The sequence below is a fragment of the Arvicola amphibius genome, chromosome 11, assembly GCF_903992535.2.
Source record: "Arvicola amphibius chromosome 11, mArvAmp1.2, whole genome shotgun sequence".
Taxonomy (NCBI): domain Eukaryota; kingdom Metazoa; phylum Chordata; class Mammalia; order Rodentia; family Cricetidae; genus Arvicola; species Arvicola amphibius.
This window is the reverse complement of record NC_052057.2, coordinates 15,688,252-15,704,436: the sequence shown is the minus strand read 5'-3', so window position 1 is coordinate 15,704,436 and position 16,185 is coordinate 15,688,252. Positions and strand designations below refer to the sequence as shown.

General features: G+C 45.6%; 1 protein-coding gene across 1 annotated transcript in view; it reads left to right on the top strand.

Moving 5' to 3' along the window:
- The window catches only part of Lekr1 (leucine, glutamate and lysine rich 1), a 150,058-nt gene extending 137,918 nt beyond the window's left edge, over positions 1–12,140 (top strand). Inside the window, exons 12-13 of the mRNA XM_038348134.1 lie at positions 438–737; positions 11,736–12,140. Of these exons, the coding sequence (XP_038204062.1) occupies positions 438–737; positions 11,736–12,140 (705 nt within the window). The remainder of the gene's footprint in view (positions 1–437; positions 738–11,735) is intronic.
- The last annotated feature ends 4,045 nt before the right edge of the window (positions 12,141–16,185 follow it).

Sequence of the window (16,185 nt, the reverse complement as noted above, 5' to 3'; positions counted from 1 at the left end):
TTGTTTGGGGTACACCAATATATAGGGAAAAAAGTACGTCAAAGGCAAATTTGCTGTTTTGATCTGAGAGGAATACAGCTGTGGCTCTCTCACTGTGTCTCCAAACATCAGGCAGGCACTTGGAGGCCACCCGCATCCAGCCAAGCCCTCTTCCATCTGTTCGCAGGAAATTGAGTACCTTGCAGCTCGATACAGTCACAGAGATTTAAGTATTTCCAAGGGTGCCCAAGTAGTCAGTGGGATACCATTTTAGAAAAAACATAAATAAAAATCTGTGTTGACTTTAAAAATATCTTAAGGCCTCTGTGTCATAGGATTTGCTTTCATCGGGTAGAAAAGCACCCCGGCTTATCAGAAGAAACTTCGCAACAAGAGCAAGAGCTCTGCCATCCCCTGGAAACAGTTGCCTGGAAACTAACATGCCATTTATCTTACAGATAGCTGACTTAATCGCAGGCGCTACGAAAGACCTGCGGCTCGAAGTGGCCTCTCTCCAAGAAAAGCTCCGCGAATCCCAGGCACGATATACTGAAGAATCCGAGTCCAAGAGGAAAGAGATCGAAGCCCTGAAAAGTCTGGTTGCAGAACTCGAGTGTCACTTGAAGCAGGAAGCCAGCCGCGATGACTCAGTTTCAGAAGACTTGAAGAAGGAAATGAAACAGAAGTCAGACGAACTGGAAAGAGTAATGCTGGCCCAGACGCAGCTGCTGCGGCAGTTCAGCCAGTCTCAGGAAGAGGTAGGAAGCAGGGGACCCCGCAGCCAAGAGCACGGCCCTTTAGAAAGCAGACAAACAGACACAAGTGTGACAGGCAGCTTGACGCCAAGGAAAGAGTCACACCCTGGCTCCATGGCATCCCTTCGCCTCTGCGGGATGGTTTAAGCATCCTTTACTCTTTGAGAAAATTATGCTTGCATACAACGTGTTTGTTAGTCGTAGTCATACACATGCACCCCTCCCCTTCTTTCCACTCACTGACTCCCCCATGTCCTCTTCCCAACTTGACGTTTGTTGGTTTTTTTAAAAAAAATAACAGTCCAGATAGTTCTGGAACACAGTCCGTCTACCCGAGGCCACGCCCCTACCCGAGGCCACGCCCCTACCCAAGGCCACGCCCCTACAGAAAACTGACTCTCTTTCCCCTAGCAGCCATCAGTGGTCAGCACTGCTTCTCAGCTAGGGGTGGGAGGCTCACCAGCCCCTTCCCCCTCCGTACTGGAGTGTTGACTGGCTTGCTCCTGTGTGAATCTTGTTCAGGCAGCTTCGGCCTCTGAGTCCATAAGTACAAGGGTCTTGTCACGTTAGCGAGAAACCTCAGTCCTGCTTCTCAGACTCCGCTCCCTCTTCTTCCGCCAGGTTCTGCGAAGGTCGTGAGGCAGGGTGTGACACAGCTGTCCCGTTATGGCTTGAGCCCTTTCTGTGAATCAGTTCTGTGTTGCCAGTGATCACCTAAAAGCTCCAAGCCTAGAAATCTTTACAGATTATGTCTCACTTGCTTTAACATTAAATCTTGTCCAAGTAATTTTCCGAGCGCATGCTGCTTATGTTAAAAAGGAAATCCAGACGCTGTGGAGATAATTTGACTTTCACGGCTTACAGCTCTGCCAGCCCGCCCTTCCAATGCAGCTTCCTTGCTTGAGTCTTCTGTCTTGCGTGTAGGCAGCTATTTCAGCAGTGGCTTTACAACTGAAGTAGACTCATTTTTATTGAGAAATTTTCTCTTTTGCTTATTTATGAACGACTAAACAGTTTAGAAATAGTGTAACAATTAATTTTAATATTTGATCCCATTTATGACGATATCGCATATAAAGGCAAATGGACGGTTTTGAATGCTAGCGAGAAGGCAGAGTTTTGTTGGCCTTATTGGCATCTTAATAAAGAGGTGAATGGAAGGTGCCAGCAATAATATGAGATGTTAACAGTAAACATCATTTTCTTGCTATTTTTAAATTGCCAGCCAAAACTGAAAGCTTCTGTCATCCTTATAAATATGAATGAATAAATAAATATGAAATGAACCTATCATAAAGAATCATAAGGCTGAACTAGGGACTGGATAAACCGTTCGATGAGAGCACGGTCCACTATAAAGTAGCCGTGATTTGTATGTCGCCAGTGAGGAGCCCACAAGCCTGGCTAGTTCCACAGGCTCACACGGCGAGGGAGCCGAGATTCAAGTCTGAATCTCTGTGGCACAAAAGTTCCTTTTCCGGGAAGAACCTTTCTTCCAGGAGCGATTCTGCTTGTGGATTCCAGGATAACCTCATGGTTATCCCGCAGCACCGTAGTCCCCATCGCCTGCTTCTACCCTAAAAATGAACAAAAGTAAAGTTTATAAACACAAAACACCAAATACACGCCGGCCTGAGCTGGAGAAGGAAGGGATCGCCATAGGGTAGGGTGAAGGTCTCATCTAGGAGGACAGCAGCTCAGTCCGGTCAGAAGAGGAACACACTAGAGAAACAGAGGAAAGAGCATCCCTGATTGGATTCTAGCGGGTCCATATCAGCATCTCCGTGGAGGGAAGGGCGCTAAGGGAGAGAAAGGCCACGTCACTGAACTAGCAAGTCGGGATCCCAGATAAGTGACTCAGCCAGGGGACAAACAGAAAAGGGGAAAAGTCAAATTTAAAAGAAAAGAAAAAAAAAGGGAGTTATCATCCGTGTAGATGCCAGGTACTATGCTAGAGAAGTAGAGGAATAATTATGAACAAAATGCTAACGGCCACTTCCTGCCTTCCAACAAGTGGTAAAGAAAGCCTTGAGAGAGTACTTGAATTAACACCCAGAATAAAGAATGACCTATACAGAAATTTTTCATATGAAAAACTTAGACTGAAGGACAGAGACACCTTACCTCGAGAGCCTATAATTTATCACTACTTGACAAATTACCTCCAAAGCCAGTGACTTCAACTGTAAGACTTCATTGTCTCTTTTCTTTTTGAAAGATGTGTTTATTTATGTTTGTGTGTGCATATGTGTGAGTATTTGCACATAGGTGCTGATGTGTAAAACTGTGTTCATCAGTGGAGATCAGAAGAGAGGGTCAGGTGCCCTTCTCTGTCATTCTTAGCTGATCTGAGACAGAATCTCTTCCTGAATCTGAGGCTTTCAATTTCTCAGTTAGACCAACAAGCCCCAGCCATCCTCCTGCCTCTGCCACCCACAGAGCTGTATTCACAAGTGTGTGCAAGACACCTAATTTATTACCTGGGTGCTAGGTTACAGACTCAAGTCCTCATGATTGTACAAAAAGCACCCCTCACCATTGAGACATCGCCCCTCAACGTCTTATTTCTGTGGATCAGGAAGCTGCTGTAGTTTAGCTGGGTATCTTTGGTTGAGGGTCTGGTATGAGCTGGTGTGAGGGTGTCCATGAGGCAACAGTTTCAGCCAGAGGCTCTACTGAGAGAGGCTGGACTTCTAGCTTGCTCAAATGAGCAAAGTTATATTAGCAGGCTAATATTCTCATGGGCTGTTAATAGAGAGCCTATGGCTGTTGGCCAGAGGTGTCCCTCAACTCCATGACACATGGGCCTCTTCAGAAAAGAATTCATAGTGTCTGCTGACTTTCCCCAGGGCAAGTAGAGAGTGGGTGCCAAGACAGAAGCTAAAACAGAGGCCACAGTCCTTAGGTAACCCAGAAGTAACATCCCACAGTTGTGCATAGCTTTTTTACATTCTGTTCATCCCAAATGAGCCAATAAGTCCAACCCTACATGCAAGGTAGGTAAGTGCCTAAGATGTAACTATTAGGAGGATGGAGTTCTAGGGCCATCAAAAGCTTCTGTAATTGTTATTTCTCTATTGCGGTGATAAAACACCAGGGCCAAGGCAGTTTATAAAATAAAAAGTTTAGTTGGTCTTACACTTCCAGAGGGTTAGAGTTTATGGTGGTAGAGCCAGGACATGGAGGTAGATGCGTGGAGCAGCAGCTGAGGGCTCAGATCTTGATCCACAGGCAGGAGGCAAAAAAGAGATATTGGGAATGGGGCCAGTCCTTTGAAACCTCAAAGCCTGCCCCCAGTGACACATCTTCTCCAACTAAGCCACACCTCCTAATCCTTCTCAATCAGTTCGACCCACTAGAAACCAAGCATTCCGATGTATGAGTCTACACTTACGTCTTCTAACCACACCCTCCAGAGGTGATGTTAGCAAAGCTACAAGTAGGGACTGGATCTTTTTATAGATAGGAGAGCTGAGGAGAGCTCAGCTCATCTTGTTCCTAGTTGCAAACGAAAGGCATTTTTAAGACAAGTTTCATTTTTTTACAATATGGCCTTCTGGGACTAGAGAGATGGCTCAGCAGTGAAGAGCAATTGTTCTTCCAGATGACCTGGGTCAATTCCCAGAACCCAGATGACAGCTCACAACTGTCTATAGCTCTAGTTCCAGAGGATCTGATACCTCTTTCGACTTCCGAGGACTCCTATACACATACAGTGCACAAAACATACATTCAAGCACACACATATACGCCTAAAATAAAATAGTTAAAAATGAAACAAAATATGGGCTTCTGAAAGATAGATATTAGGTTAGTATGTAAATGGTAATAAATTGTTACTAGAGAAAGTGTGGTTCATAAAATAAAGTTAGTGAAAAATGTTTACATGTGGGGGGCAATACCTCTCACGGGAGGGACAAGCAGACTAGGTTTTTCCATCAGAAGTTATCAAAATATCACCTCAGGTTAAATAGTGAGAACGGGAGTCTAAGTAAATAACTACCAAGGCCGTTTCTCCGGCTAAACATGCCAATGTCCAGAATGTGCTTATAAAATGGGAATGAGCCAATGGAAGTGATAGGATTTGCGAGCAGGAAGAATGTGAGCCGTAAATAAAGTCATATAAGACGAAGAGTCCTGTGTGTTTCTAGCCATGTTCTATAAACACTTTAAGTTCCTCGGAGTCTGGAGAATTTTAAGCTGTGATTACGTGGAAGAAAAGCTCCCATTAGAATGGAGATAAATTAGTGTTCTCCTAAGGAAGCTAATTAAGGGGAGGAAAGCCCTGTTCTCTTTCGAGAGGACAAGGAGTGAGTGGAATTTGTTTTTAACTATAGAAAGGGTAAGAAGGAGACTGCAGCCTCCGAAAGGCAGAGGGGCCTTCCACAGCAACAACAGTGCCATAAGCAGGACTGGGAGGAGGTGGGCAACCCTCCCCCCACAGGGAGTGGAAAACAAAGCTCCTGGCAATGCGAATTTGAACAAGACTCTGAAATGTTCTTATTGGGGGAGAAGACACACACTAAAAAGCTGGAACATCGGAAGCAAACAAGAGAGCTGGCAGACGATGTGAGCGAGTAGCATATTGTTATTAAAGCCAAAGTAAAATAGGTCATGTATTTTTGCTACCAGTGGTCCCCTCCTATGCATTCCACATGAATTCTGTCAAGACAGTGTGGCCCAGTGAAAGGGCCTCGTTAAGGTCTTGTAGTCAAGATGAAGAGTATAATTTTTAAAAAGCAGATCCACAGGAAAACAAAGCTCAATCGTTTTTGTTTTAAGACCATACACAAGAGAAGAAGAGGGACAGAACTTTCAAATTCTGTAGTTCTTGTAGCCCATCTAATGGTAGTTTAAAAATATTCAAGAATAGGCCAGGCGGTGGTGGCACATGCCTTTAATCCTAGCTCTTGGGAAGCAGAGGCAGGGGAAACGCAAGTCTAACAAGACACATCACACTACAGCATCAGTTTTCTCTTTCAAAGGGTAAAAGCTCTTAAGGGTCATGCTTAGGGTTGGCTGGCAGAAAGCAGGGACAGGTGAACTGAGACCCCAAGGATCTGGTCAAGGAGTGCGGGTAGGCATGGGCATCTCTGCTTGTGGCGAGGGAGAGGCCATCAGGAGAGTGACGATCCGGAAAAACATGGAGGTGCTGTTTTGCTGTTCATCACTAGTGGTGACAAGATATCAAAGTCTGATTGATGACTTAGAAGAGAAAATCCTGAATACTGCATGTCTTTTACCTCTTCTCCTTCATCTTGAACACTTGGTTCTTAAAGACCGTTATTCTGAGGGGTTTTGTCATTTCTGTAGCTTTTGTTCTGATAAACCTACAATAGTTGGTTTTATTGTGTTTGGAAGCATGAGTATATAATTTTAATGCAGTCAGCCTAAAATCCATCTTCGTTCCTAAAATTTTATTTAGTTTCTCATTCCTATTTCACCAAAAAGCCATCTTTTGTCTTTCTGCCGTGTTTGTGGCTGAACAGACAGCTGCACGGCAGTTGTGCGCATCTTTGCTAACTGGTACCCACACCTTTCTCACAGAACTTCTTGTTGCCTCAGGTGCCCCCCTCCCCAGCTGGCTGGCCACCCGCTGTCCTGGGTTCTGTCTGGTGAGAGTTGGTAGAAACTGTGTCATCTGTCATTCCGTGACTGGTCAGGGTCTCGTTAGTGTAAAACACGAACAGCACCATCTGTGCTTATTCTTCTGTGAAGACCTCTTTCCTGGCATTGCCCGTCCCCCAGTTATGCCAAATACAGCTGATTCTGAAACGCCGCAAACAGGGCTCTCCCCTTCAGAATGATGAAGTCACTCGGCCAAGCCTTCCCTTGCTTCTTCTCTGTGTTTGGAACTGAAAACACTCAGTTGTGTCTAGGCGTAAAAAAGAAAAAGAAATAAATATAAAAACCAGCCACTCTCACGTTTTCAAAAAGTGAGGAACTGACCACTTCTAACATTAGAAAGTTTAAGTAGAGGGTGAGCTAATTTACATTTTCAATTTTATACTAGCCTGCTCTGTGAGAGTACAATTAAGCAATCGATTATTTTAAGTCCAATTGAAACAACCTTTATCTGAGTGTTTTGAGGTAGCTCTATACAGTGCCCAGCACCAATGGGTGGCACAGTAATTCTTCCCTCCTTAGGCCACACTAACCCTCCATGAAAACTTTGAGCCCCTGCCGTCTCTGTCTCCAGCTTTGTCCCCCACCTCCCCGCACTTCGTCGTTCACAAAGCTGGCATAGAGAGCTTCTTTTCATGCCAATGTGATTATGCCAGTGCCCTGCTTGAAAGCTCTTCCCATGAACCAGCTGGCCCTCTCAGAGCCAAGTAAAGACTCCACTGATAACATGCTGCCAAAGTTCTCCTCATCTGACTTGCTCGCCTCCTCCTCCCTCAGTGCTGGTCTCTTCTGCGTTTACAAGCTGTGGCTTCCAGCAGCCATGTTCCATGCCTGGCTGTGTCTCTCCTGCTGCTGCCTCTGCTTGGAAATCCCCTTTTCCCTCCTTTACTTGGCGCCTGCCATCTCATTTTGACTTCCACGTGATATTCCTTTACCATGTGATGGTGAAGTGTGGCCCAGGATAATCCCATCTAGTACAGGTGGAGGATAGTGGCTTCATTGATTGTTTTTCTGTTTACTTGTAATTTTCAGCCCCATGAAGCATATTCTATCTTTTGCATTTTTTGTGTCCCTCAGTAAAAATGCATATTAAAAGTCTGCTGCAGCCAGGCATACTATCGCACACCGTTTTAGTCCCAGCACTCGGGAGGCAGAGGCAGGAGGATCTCTGCGAGACAGAGGCCAACACAGCGAGTTCCAGGCCAGCTAGAAATGCACAGTGAGACCCTATCCCCAAAACAAAGCAAGCAAATAAAAAGAGTCTGCACAGCCCACACTTCTTGCCTAATTGCTGAAAACAATATAGCCAACCATACGTCTGGCTTCCTTTCGCCTATGATGGAATTTTCCGCTAATGGCTACTGACTCTGACTACATCCACATGTCTGTCATCGTGCTGACCCACTCCACTCCTGAAATAGCAACTTCCTAATGTCTGTTTCCTTCTTTTACACCATGACTGAATAAATTATAACACTAAACTACCTGTGGACAAAGCTGAGTTGTAGTGTCAGCTTAGGGGGAGTAGTTGTGACGGCGGCAGAGAAAGCGAAGGTGTTAGGATATCCGCCTAAGAAATCACAGTGGTTTTGGCCCAGGTGAAATTCCCAACTGTGGATCCTGTTTTCAGTTCAGAGGTGCTCCTGGCTTGGGAAATAATAGGAAGAGAATTAATCCTTTGTTCTGAAGGCTAATAACCTTGCGGGATGAGTTGCCAAGGGCTGGCCTCTCCCTGCCCCCACCCACTGATCTTCCTCTCGGCTGGAGTGTGTCCAGCAGGAGTTGGAGGGTGCAATCCGAGAACCCCACGGCTGGGTCAGCCCTCCCTGGCTGGAGGGCACAGCCTGGAGCCTGCTGGCACCACACTCCCTGTGCACCTGCTCTTGGGGACGTCTTTCCGGTCACCCAACCCTTTCCTTCCCCGCTGTCACTTGCCTGAAGCCAGTTCTGAAGGGGTCTGCCTGGGTGTGTCTTCTGTAGAGTGTGACTTTCCTGGAGGCTCAGAGTCACGTTCAGTGGTTGAGTTTTTTTTCTCTTTAATGCGAGCTCCTCTCATCACCTTGATGCTTTATCTTTTCGTGTCATTGCGCCTGTCCTTTGTGCGCTGGCTTGTTTGCCTCGGTGCTCATTGCTGTCCTTAGTTTTCCATGCTTCCAAAAAAATTGACTCTTATGGTTTTCTTAAGCAGGAGTATTTTATACTAGTTCATTAAAACCCATTCGAGCTTGGTTACTTCTACACGTTTGCCAGCTTACTGTACATATAGATAAGTGACGCGTATAGATAGATAGCACTGTATATCTAGATAAATACTATAAATAGATAATGTCATGAACTCTTTCTTTTCGAAAGAAAGGTTATAGCATTAGAGTTTAGAATCTTGAGAAAATCGGATGGAAATGTCCCAGTTTTCAGCACCTTGACGCCCTAGACATGAAATGGCATGTGTACGCTTGCCATGATGAAATAGACTCCTCACACAGACACAGGCACAGGGCTAGGAGGTGGCTGGGCTCTACCGCTCCCAGGCGGACTGGCTCTCTGCAAGTTATGTAACCAGCCTTCACTTCTGTGTTCTTTTTTAAAAAAAAAAAAATATTTTGGTAAATATATCAAGAGCAGGAAATGTGATGGCCCTAACACAGCACCTTATTAATCTTCCTCATAAGCAGCTTAATATTTCCAGACCCCGACTTCCAACCAGTATTCAGGTGGAGCTAATGAGAGCCAGATGACAAAGCCTGCGTGCCAGGAGTTTCCAATTGCTCTAAAAACCAAAAACCAGTAGAAACGAATAACTGACCAACACCTTAAAAAATATACACGAGTGGAGATCGAGTGTGTATGTAATATAAATATAAATGAGGACCTTTGACCCCGACTGAATAATTGCTTTAATAAAAGTTACTGCGTTGATCTAGAACTGTCCCATAGTCATTTTGTTCTCATTGGTTTAGGTTTTTTTGAGCAGGGCCTCTCTCTGTACTCGTGGCTGGCCTCAAACTCACAGAGGTCTGCCTGCCTCTGCCTCCCTGGTGCTTGGATTAGAGATATACATCACCATACTCGGCCCAAACTGTATTTTAATTACGAAATTTGTAACTCGGTAAAGTTCTGCCCGTAATCACGAGAGACTCAAATACAGGAAGATGCAGCTTAGCCTGCTGAGTTCTTATTTAGTTCCGCTGATGGCAGATTAGTCAGTAAACCCACAGGGAGGATGTTTTCCACTAAGAATCGGACTTGGAAATGCCTTGGCTATTTTTACAAGCTAACCTGATTGATAATTCCTAGATTGCAATCACTGCAAGTGTGTCTGTTTTTAAGGCACCACATTGAGTGACTGACTTTTCATCCTATGTGTGTGTAAGCATGTGCACACATGGAAGTCAATGCCTTCTACGCCTTATTTTTTGAGACAGGATGTCTCATTGAACCTGCATGTCACCAGTTCAGGCAAACCAGCTGGCCCCAAAGCTCCTTGCAATCCTCCTGCCTTTGCCTTCTCAGAACTAGGATTCGAGACATGCTTTGCCATCCCTGACTTTTTCCATGGGTGTTAGGGAAAACTGAGTTCAAGTCCTCACGATGGCATGACAACCACTTAGTAACTGAGCCACCTCCCTAGCCCCCTCACCATTTACAGATCCGTTGGCCTGCAATGCCAGGTGCAGCAACCCTTTTCATGAGCACCTATTCACCTTAGACAGGCCACTAATGACTGATCAAACCAACAGTTCTAGCCAAACTCAGCTTGCTGAACCCTAGTTCTATTTGGCTTACTTACAGGAACACAGGTTTGGTGTTATTAGCAGGAGCATAGGTAACCCCAAAACAGCTGCCTTTCCATAAAGTCCTACTCCACTGTGGGTGACGACCTCCTAAAGCATCGCAAACACACACGCATGCACACACACACACACACACACACACACAAACACGCACACACTTCAATTAACCTCCCCCTACTGTATACTCCAGCACATCCTGAGTCCGTGGGCATCTAGAGCAGAATTATTTACAGCGAATGGGGTGAGTGGGAGAGAAAAGGGAGTGGATGGAATCTCAGGTGGGCATCTAATGACCTTCCTTTCTCGCTCCTCCTGTGAGGAAATGTCAGGAGGCCCTCCCATGTTAGTGTCTAGTGTGGGAGATCACAGCTGCTCTGATTACAATGGCCATATTATACCTGAGGATGACATTTTGTAGTGTCTGGACACTGGGAAGATCCAAGACCTAATGTTTACTATGGCTTTTGAGGGAATTGTGATGAACTCCATATGTGAAAATGGATAATTCCTCCGCTAAAACAAAAGAAAGAAAGAATCTCTAATCCAATCATATTGTTTACATCTGCCTCAATATATCCCTACTGTGTGAGATTGCATTTTCTACAGATTATCCTATCCAAAATCCCATCCTTATTGAAAACTCATAGCATCTGCTCTTCCATTAGATTCATAGAAGCCAGTTCTGGTCAATCTTATGAGTCTGCAAGCCTCTTCCTTCAGTAAGAGGCTGTGCTATAGTTTGGACATTGAGGATCTCGCCAGCCCACGTGTTAAAGGATTAGTCCCCCCAGATGGTGCTGTTGGGAAGTGTTGGGGCCTTTCCGATGTTGGCCTTGTGGGCATCACTGGAGGTGTGAGGGATCCTGGCAGGCCTTCCTGACTGGTTGTACCATGCCCTCCTGCTGTGAGCTGCCACCCTCTCCAGGGCCCAACACAAAGTTAATTAGCTCAGATAGTCTTCACAGCACAGTGATGTGAACTAATGCAGGCTATCCAGCACCGCTTACAGTAACTTGATGGGAGATTTCTGCTGGAATTAAAAGAAGACCGTGTTCTTTATTGGAGGAGATTATCCTACAGAATGACGCATGATCTGTATGTTTAAGTTCTACGGAAAGCATCTGAGAAATAACTAGTATTACTGTCTAACCACTGTAGTTGCTATATTGTTATTCTTCTCAATCACATGATTTTATCAGTTTGCTTTCATTATAGAGTAACATGTGATGACTTTACAGATAATATTTAGTGGCTATCAGACATGAGGCAAGGAAATTGAAATCCCACTGATGTCAGCCTTAGTAGGCCTGGGTTTTGTGCTCCAATCCCTCCATACCACCCACAGAACCCTGAACGGGTCCCCCCCACCTCACTTACAAATGGCAAGGCTTGAACTAAACCTTTTGTCAGCCTTCCCTCCAGCCCCACACACTTTCCCTCCCTTCCCTGTAGCTCGTGGCAGTGTAGTAAAGAGACAGAGAACACAGCCTCCGACCTTCAGCTCAGTCTGATTTAAACTGTCAGGAACTGGCCACTTACATAAACTGTTTAAAGCCAGGGCTGCTTTTTCCTCGTCTCTTTTCAGAATACTTTTCTCCAGGAAACCGTGCGGAGAGAGTGTGAAGAACGCTTTGAACTGACAGAGGCTTTGAGTCAAGCCAGAGAACAGCTCCTGGAGCTCAGGAGGAGTGGCGGAAGCTTACCGTGTTCCCTCAACAAGGGCACCCTAACCTACCCCGCCACGGCAGTCAGCAATCACCGCGAACAAAGCAGTGCGAGGCAGAACTGTGGACGAGGCACCAACCCGCCCAGCCTGCACAGACTGCCAAAACCCACAGCTTCCCCAAGCCCAGATAAGCTCAAGAAGGTCAGCAGCTCCGGACTGCCCGCCCTTCCCCAGTCACGTCCTCCCAGGGGCAGAGCATCTTCGGTGAATGAGACCCGGCGGAGGTTGACCGCCATCCTTAGCCGGAGGCTGAGTCAGCAGTGATGACCAGAGCCAGGAGCAATTCCGTCCACAGTGTACACACTCTTTCACAGCCTGCCAGAGGCTCGCTGTAACCGGGTGTCCGGAACGTAAACGTGTCTGTAGATATATTTAACAAGGGCTGTAAAAAGCTAGGAACTGGGAAGCCACATTTTTCAAAAGGCCTTGGAATTGGCAACAGAAAATGAAGTCGGTATTCCAGAGGGCTGATTTCCATGCTCATGTATGTATTGTATGCTCAGTGACCCTGGTCTTTTAAGCCTCTCACCCTAGTGAGTTTTTCTTTCTCCCTCAGTCACTTCCTGTCTTCCATCCTCCCCCTCCCTTCCTGCTTTCTTTCCATAGTCAAGCAGATTATCTCCACAAAAAAAAGAGTAGATTATGTTGGTTTTATTGGCATTTGTTCATTTGGTTATTGAACTGCATAGATGTGATAATTATTTCAAATAGAAAAGGAAGTCCTTAATTTCCACAGTACTTCCTTCAAATCCTCGCAGAGCTAATAATATCCTCATCCAGTGTTCCTCTCCCTCGGTCTACCTGGTGATGGACTGCTTTGTAGGCTGGGTCCAGAAGTCGTGATAGACAGCCTGTAGGAGACCACCCACCGTGAGGCAGGGGGCCAGCTACAGAATGATGGTGACTCTCATTCAGGGAAAAGTGGTTTGGTTCTCAGATTCTGACTATCATTTCAGAAATCAGAAGGCATGAAAGTGTTTCTTGATGGCTCTTTTCTGCATTGAAGGATTCTGGCGCACAGCTGAGTTCTATTGAACTTAGATTCTCCAGTCACTGGGAAGAGAACTAACACAAGATTGCCTAGTGAAAAGAACAGAAGGCTAATTTGGATTCAAAAATGATGACCCTTGCAAATGGGTAACTGATTACAGTTTCTGTTCTCAGGGTGAGACTGGAGAACGAGATCTGCTCTTTGAAGTCATCTTAAAGCTGCACGTTCGTGTAGCCGTCCTTACCTAGGGCTGGTGCTCATCTGACTTCTCCATGGGATATTTGTCTTTCCGTTCTTGGGGAGTGAAAACAGACTTAAACCCTCTGCCTGCGGTAACATGGACATCCAGCTCTCCCCTTCTCCTACAGGGAAATCAGTAACACGTGTGACGGATTTGCTGCAATATTGGTGAGAGAGGCCATAGGTACCTGGCAGCCTCCCCACTGCATAAGAGAGTACCCTGACTAAACACAAAGTTACCTCCCGTCTTTCTGAGGCTTCCTAGAGGGTTTTAACCTCAGCATAAGTCCACACCTGGTTTCCTGACTACTGTAGGTAGGAGCCTTGCGTTAGGATCAGGATACTTCCTGTTGTCTCACAGGGGTTGCCATTCTTCACTATGGCGTCTCACGGGAGAGCCCAGCGTCAGGGAAGCGTGACTGGAGGGTGGACTGTGAGGGCCGCCACCCTAACCAGTTCTACAGATAAGAGCACGGGGCCTGGCTGAAGGTGTACACTTCCAGAGAACACTGTCACTCAATCCCAGTCCTCCCAGCCCTAAAGGCGTCTTCCCAAACCTCCATTGTGATTGTCGCCAGCCCCACCCACCCTGCAGTTAATTCATATTTGTCCTTTTTTAAGTCCCCTCACTTTCCCAACTTGAGTGTGTGTGAGAAGGAAAGTCGATTCAGGGTAAAATGTCTACAAAGTAACAAGTGTCCTTTGCTAATTCTAGTGCTTCTAGCAAACACTAATGCAAATGTGCACCTATTAAAATAAGAAATATTAGTGGGTGTTTCCCTTCCGCGGTATCATCTTGTATAATGCGGCAGGGACTGGTGCACTAGATCTCCTGGTTCTGAACTTTGTCTGCACGTTGAATTATAAATACCTGTAACATAAGGTAGACGGTAAAGCCCGCAAAGGCCCAGAGCATCTTGGGCGACAATCTCTACCATCAGGTGAGCCACGCTTGCTCGCTGTTTTGCAATCTCAGCTCCCACTGCAGGAGCCCCAGGCATACAATGAGTTTCTTTATTTTTACCGTGAATGCGGGTCAGTAAGGAAAGTCACATGCAAGCTTTTCTACGGATGTAAAGACTGCCATTGCTCTGTGACGAATGTCTGGAACTCGGGATGGAACTGTAGTCTGTCACGCAGCTGTGTTATATGCTACAAAGGTGTCAGAGACACGGAGGGATGGACAGGAAAGTGGTAATTACATTTAGTTTAACCTACACCATCTGAACAGTGCAGATGGAGCTATGGGCATATCTATGTATTTGAAGAAAGAAATCCTTAAAAGCGTCACAAGACACTAGAGGTTTAAAAACCCATCTCCTTGATTTTCCCGGTGATGAACTCTTGGCTTGACAGAGGATCGTGAATATTAAGAAGGTAGTGGGGGGCTGGAGACATGGCTCAGTGGATTCAGAGCTCTCGCTGCTCACGCAGAGAGAACCCTGGTTTGGTTCCTGTCGTCCACATGGCAACTCAACCATCTGTAACTCCATCTGGACCTGATGCCCTCTTCTCACTTCCGTGGGCACTGCACACAGGTGGCGCGCACACATGCGTCCTGACAAAACACCCGTGCACAGAAAGTAATCAAATAATTTAAAAATAATAAATAATTTCAGATGTCTGAGGTTTCTGAGCATCTTGAGTTACAGGTTAACCGTGAAGCTATCCACTTACTTGTTTTTTCAACAGATACGGAGACTTTCATAAAAAAAATCGTGAGAGCTTAAAAAAAGACATATTATCGATCCTCAAGAATTATATAGTAGGGGCCAAGAATAAAGCATATGTGGACATAATATGCATGGGAGATGCTGAGTAAAATGTTGAGAGCAAGGTGGATGGATCTTAGTAGGGGAATCAGGAATGCTTAAGAAAATCGGGATATACAGCAAGACTTTAATAAGAGGAGCAAAATTGTTCAGAAAAAGGTGGACCAGGCAGAAGAAATGCATAAACAGACACAGGAATCATAGAAAGCATTTGGTGAGGGGGCAGGGGTAACAGCCTGAGTACCTGATAGGCTGATCTCACTGCACGAAGGTGTTGACTAAGGGCCAGTGCGTGCTTTTAGCTGGACGTGCCATGTGCTTTTCTGAAAATGAGGAGCTTTGCCCTGGCAGGGCTGTGCTGGGGTGGTGTAGGGTGGGGAGCCTGGAGGATGCAGCAGCAGCTGGCAGACAGTGAGCGGTCCGGGCGAACTAATGAAGTTCTAATGAAGATACTGGTACTGAGAATAAGGAATAGGCGCTAGATTAAAATTCTATTCAGGGCAGGGAAGGGATTTTTTTTTTCTCCAGCTAACTGCAATCTGAAACTATTACCAGCAAGACTGCATTTGATGGGCATGGCTCTAATTAGAGGATCATCTCTATTTAAGAATATTATAGTCCCTTTGAATAATGTGAACTAGTAGAAGCTACATTTCATTTGGGAAACACATGATCCCACAGTCTACTACACATAGAATGCTCCTTAGAGGAGCACATGGATCTGAAAAGTGTTGTAGGAACTGTGGAGGAAGAGATACGTGGACATTAAACAGGAATAATCATGTCTTGACTCAGAGAATGTAACTACAGCTACACAGGGAGATTCTAGAGTGATAACTGTGTAATAAAATCCGATTTTCACGGCATGAAGGGAAATATAAAAGAAAATGCTCAAAGTAAAGTAAGGGTTATCTTAAAATCTTCACATTTTGTGGTACCGAAGAGACCTGATAACATCACCTGGTCCAGATTTATAATCTTGTGCAAGTAGATAATAGTTCACTTAGTTAATTAGCTTTCTATTTGCATAACTGTGTAATATCAGATGGAATGGAAGACCCTGGGCTTCAACTCCTGGCTTACCCATCTCATTTCCAGACAAAGAATATGACCAGTGTGCCAGCTTTTCCCTACTCAAAGTCAGCCCTTCCAGCAAGAACAGCGTCCGCTGACAGATTGTAAGAAACGCAGAATTCCTCACCTCACACCCAAACCTGCTATCATCCTCCCTCTCCTCCCTCCTCCTCTCTTCTTCCAGCTTCCTCTCCTCTCCCCTTCCTTCCCCTCCATCCCCTCTGCTCCTCTC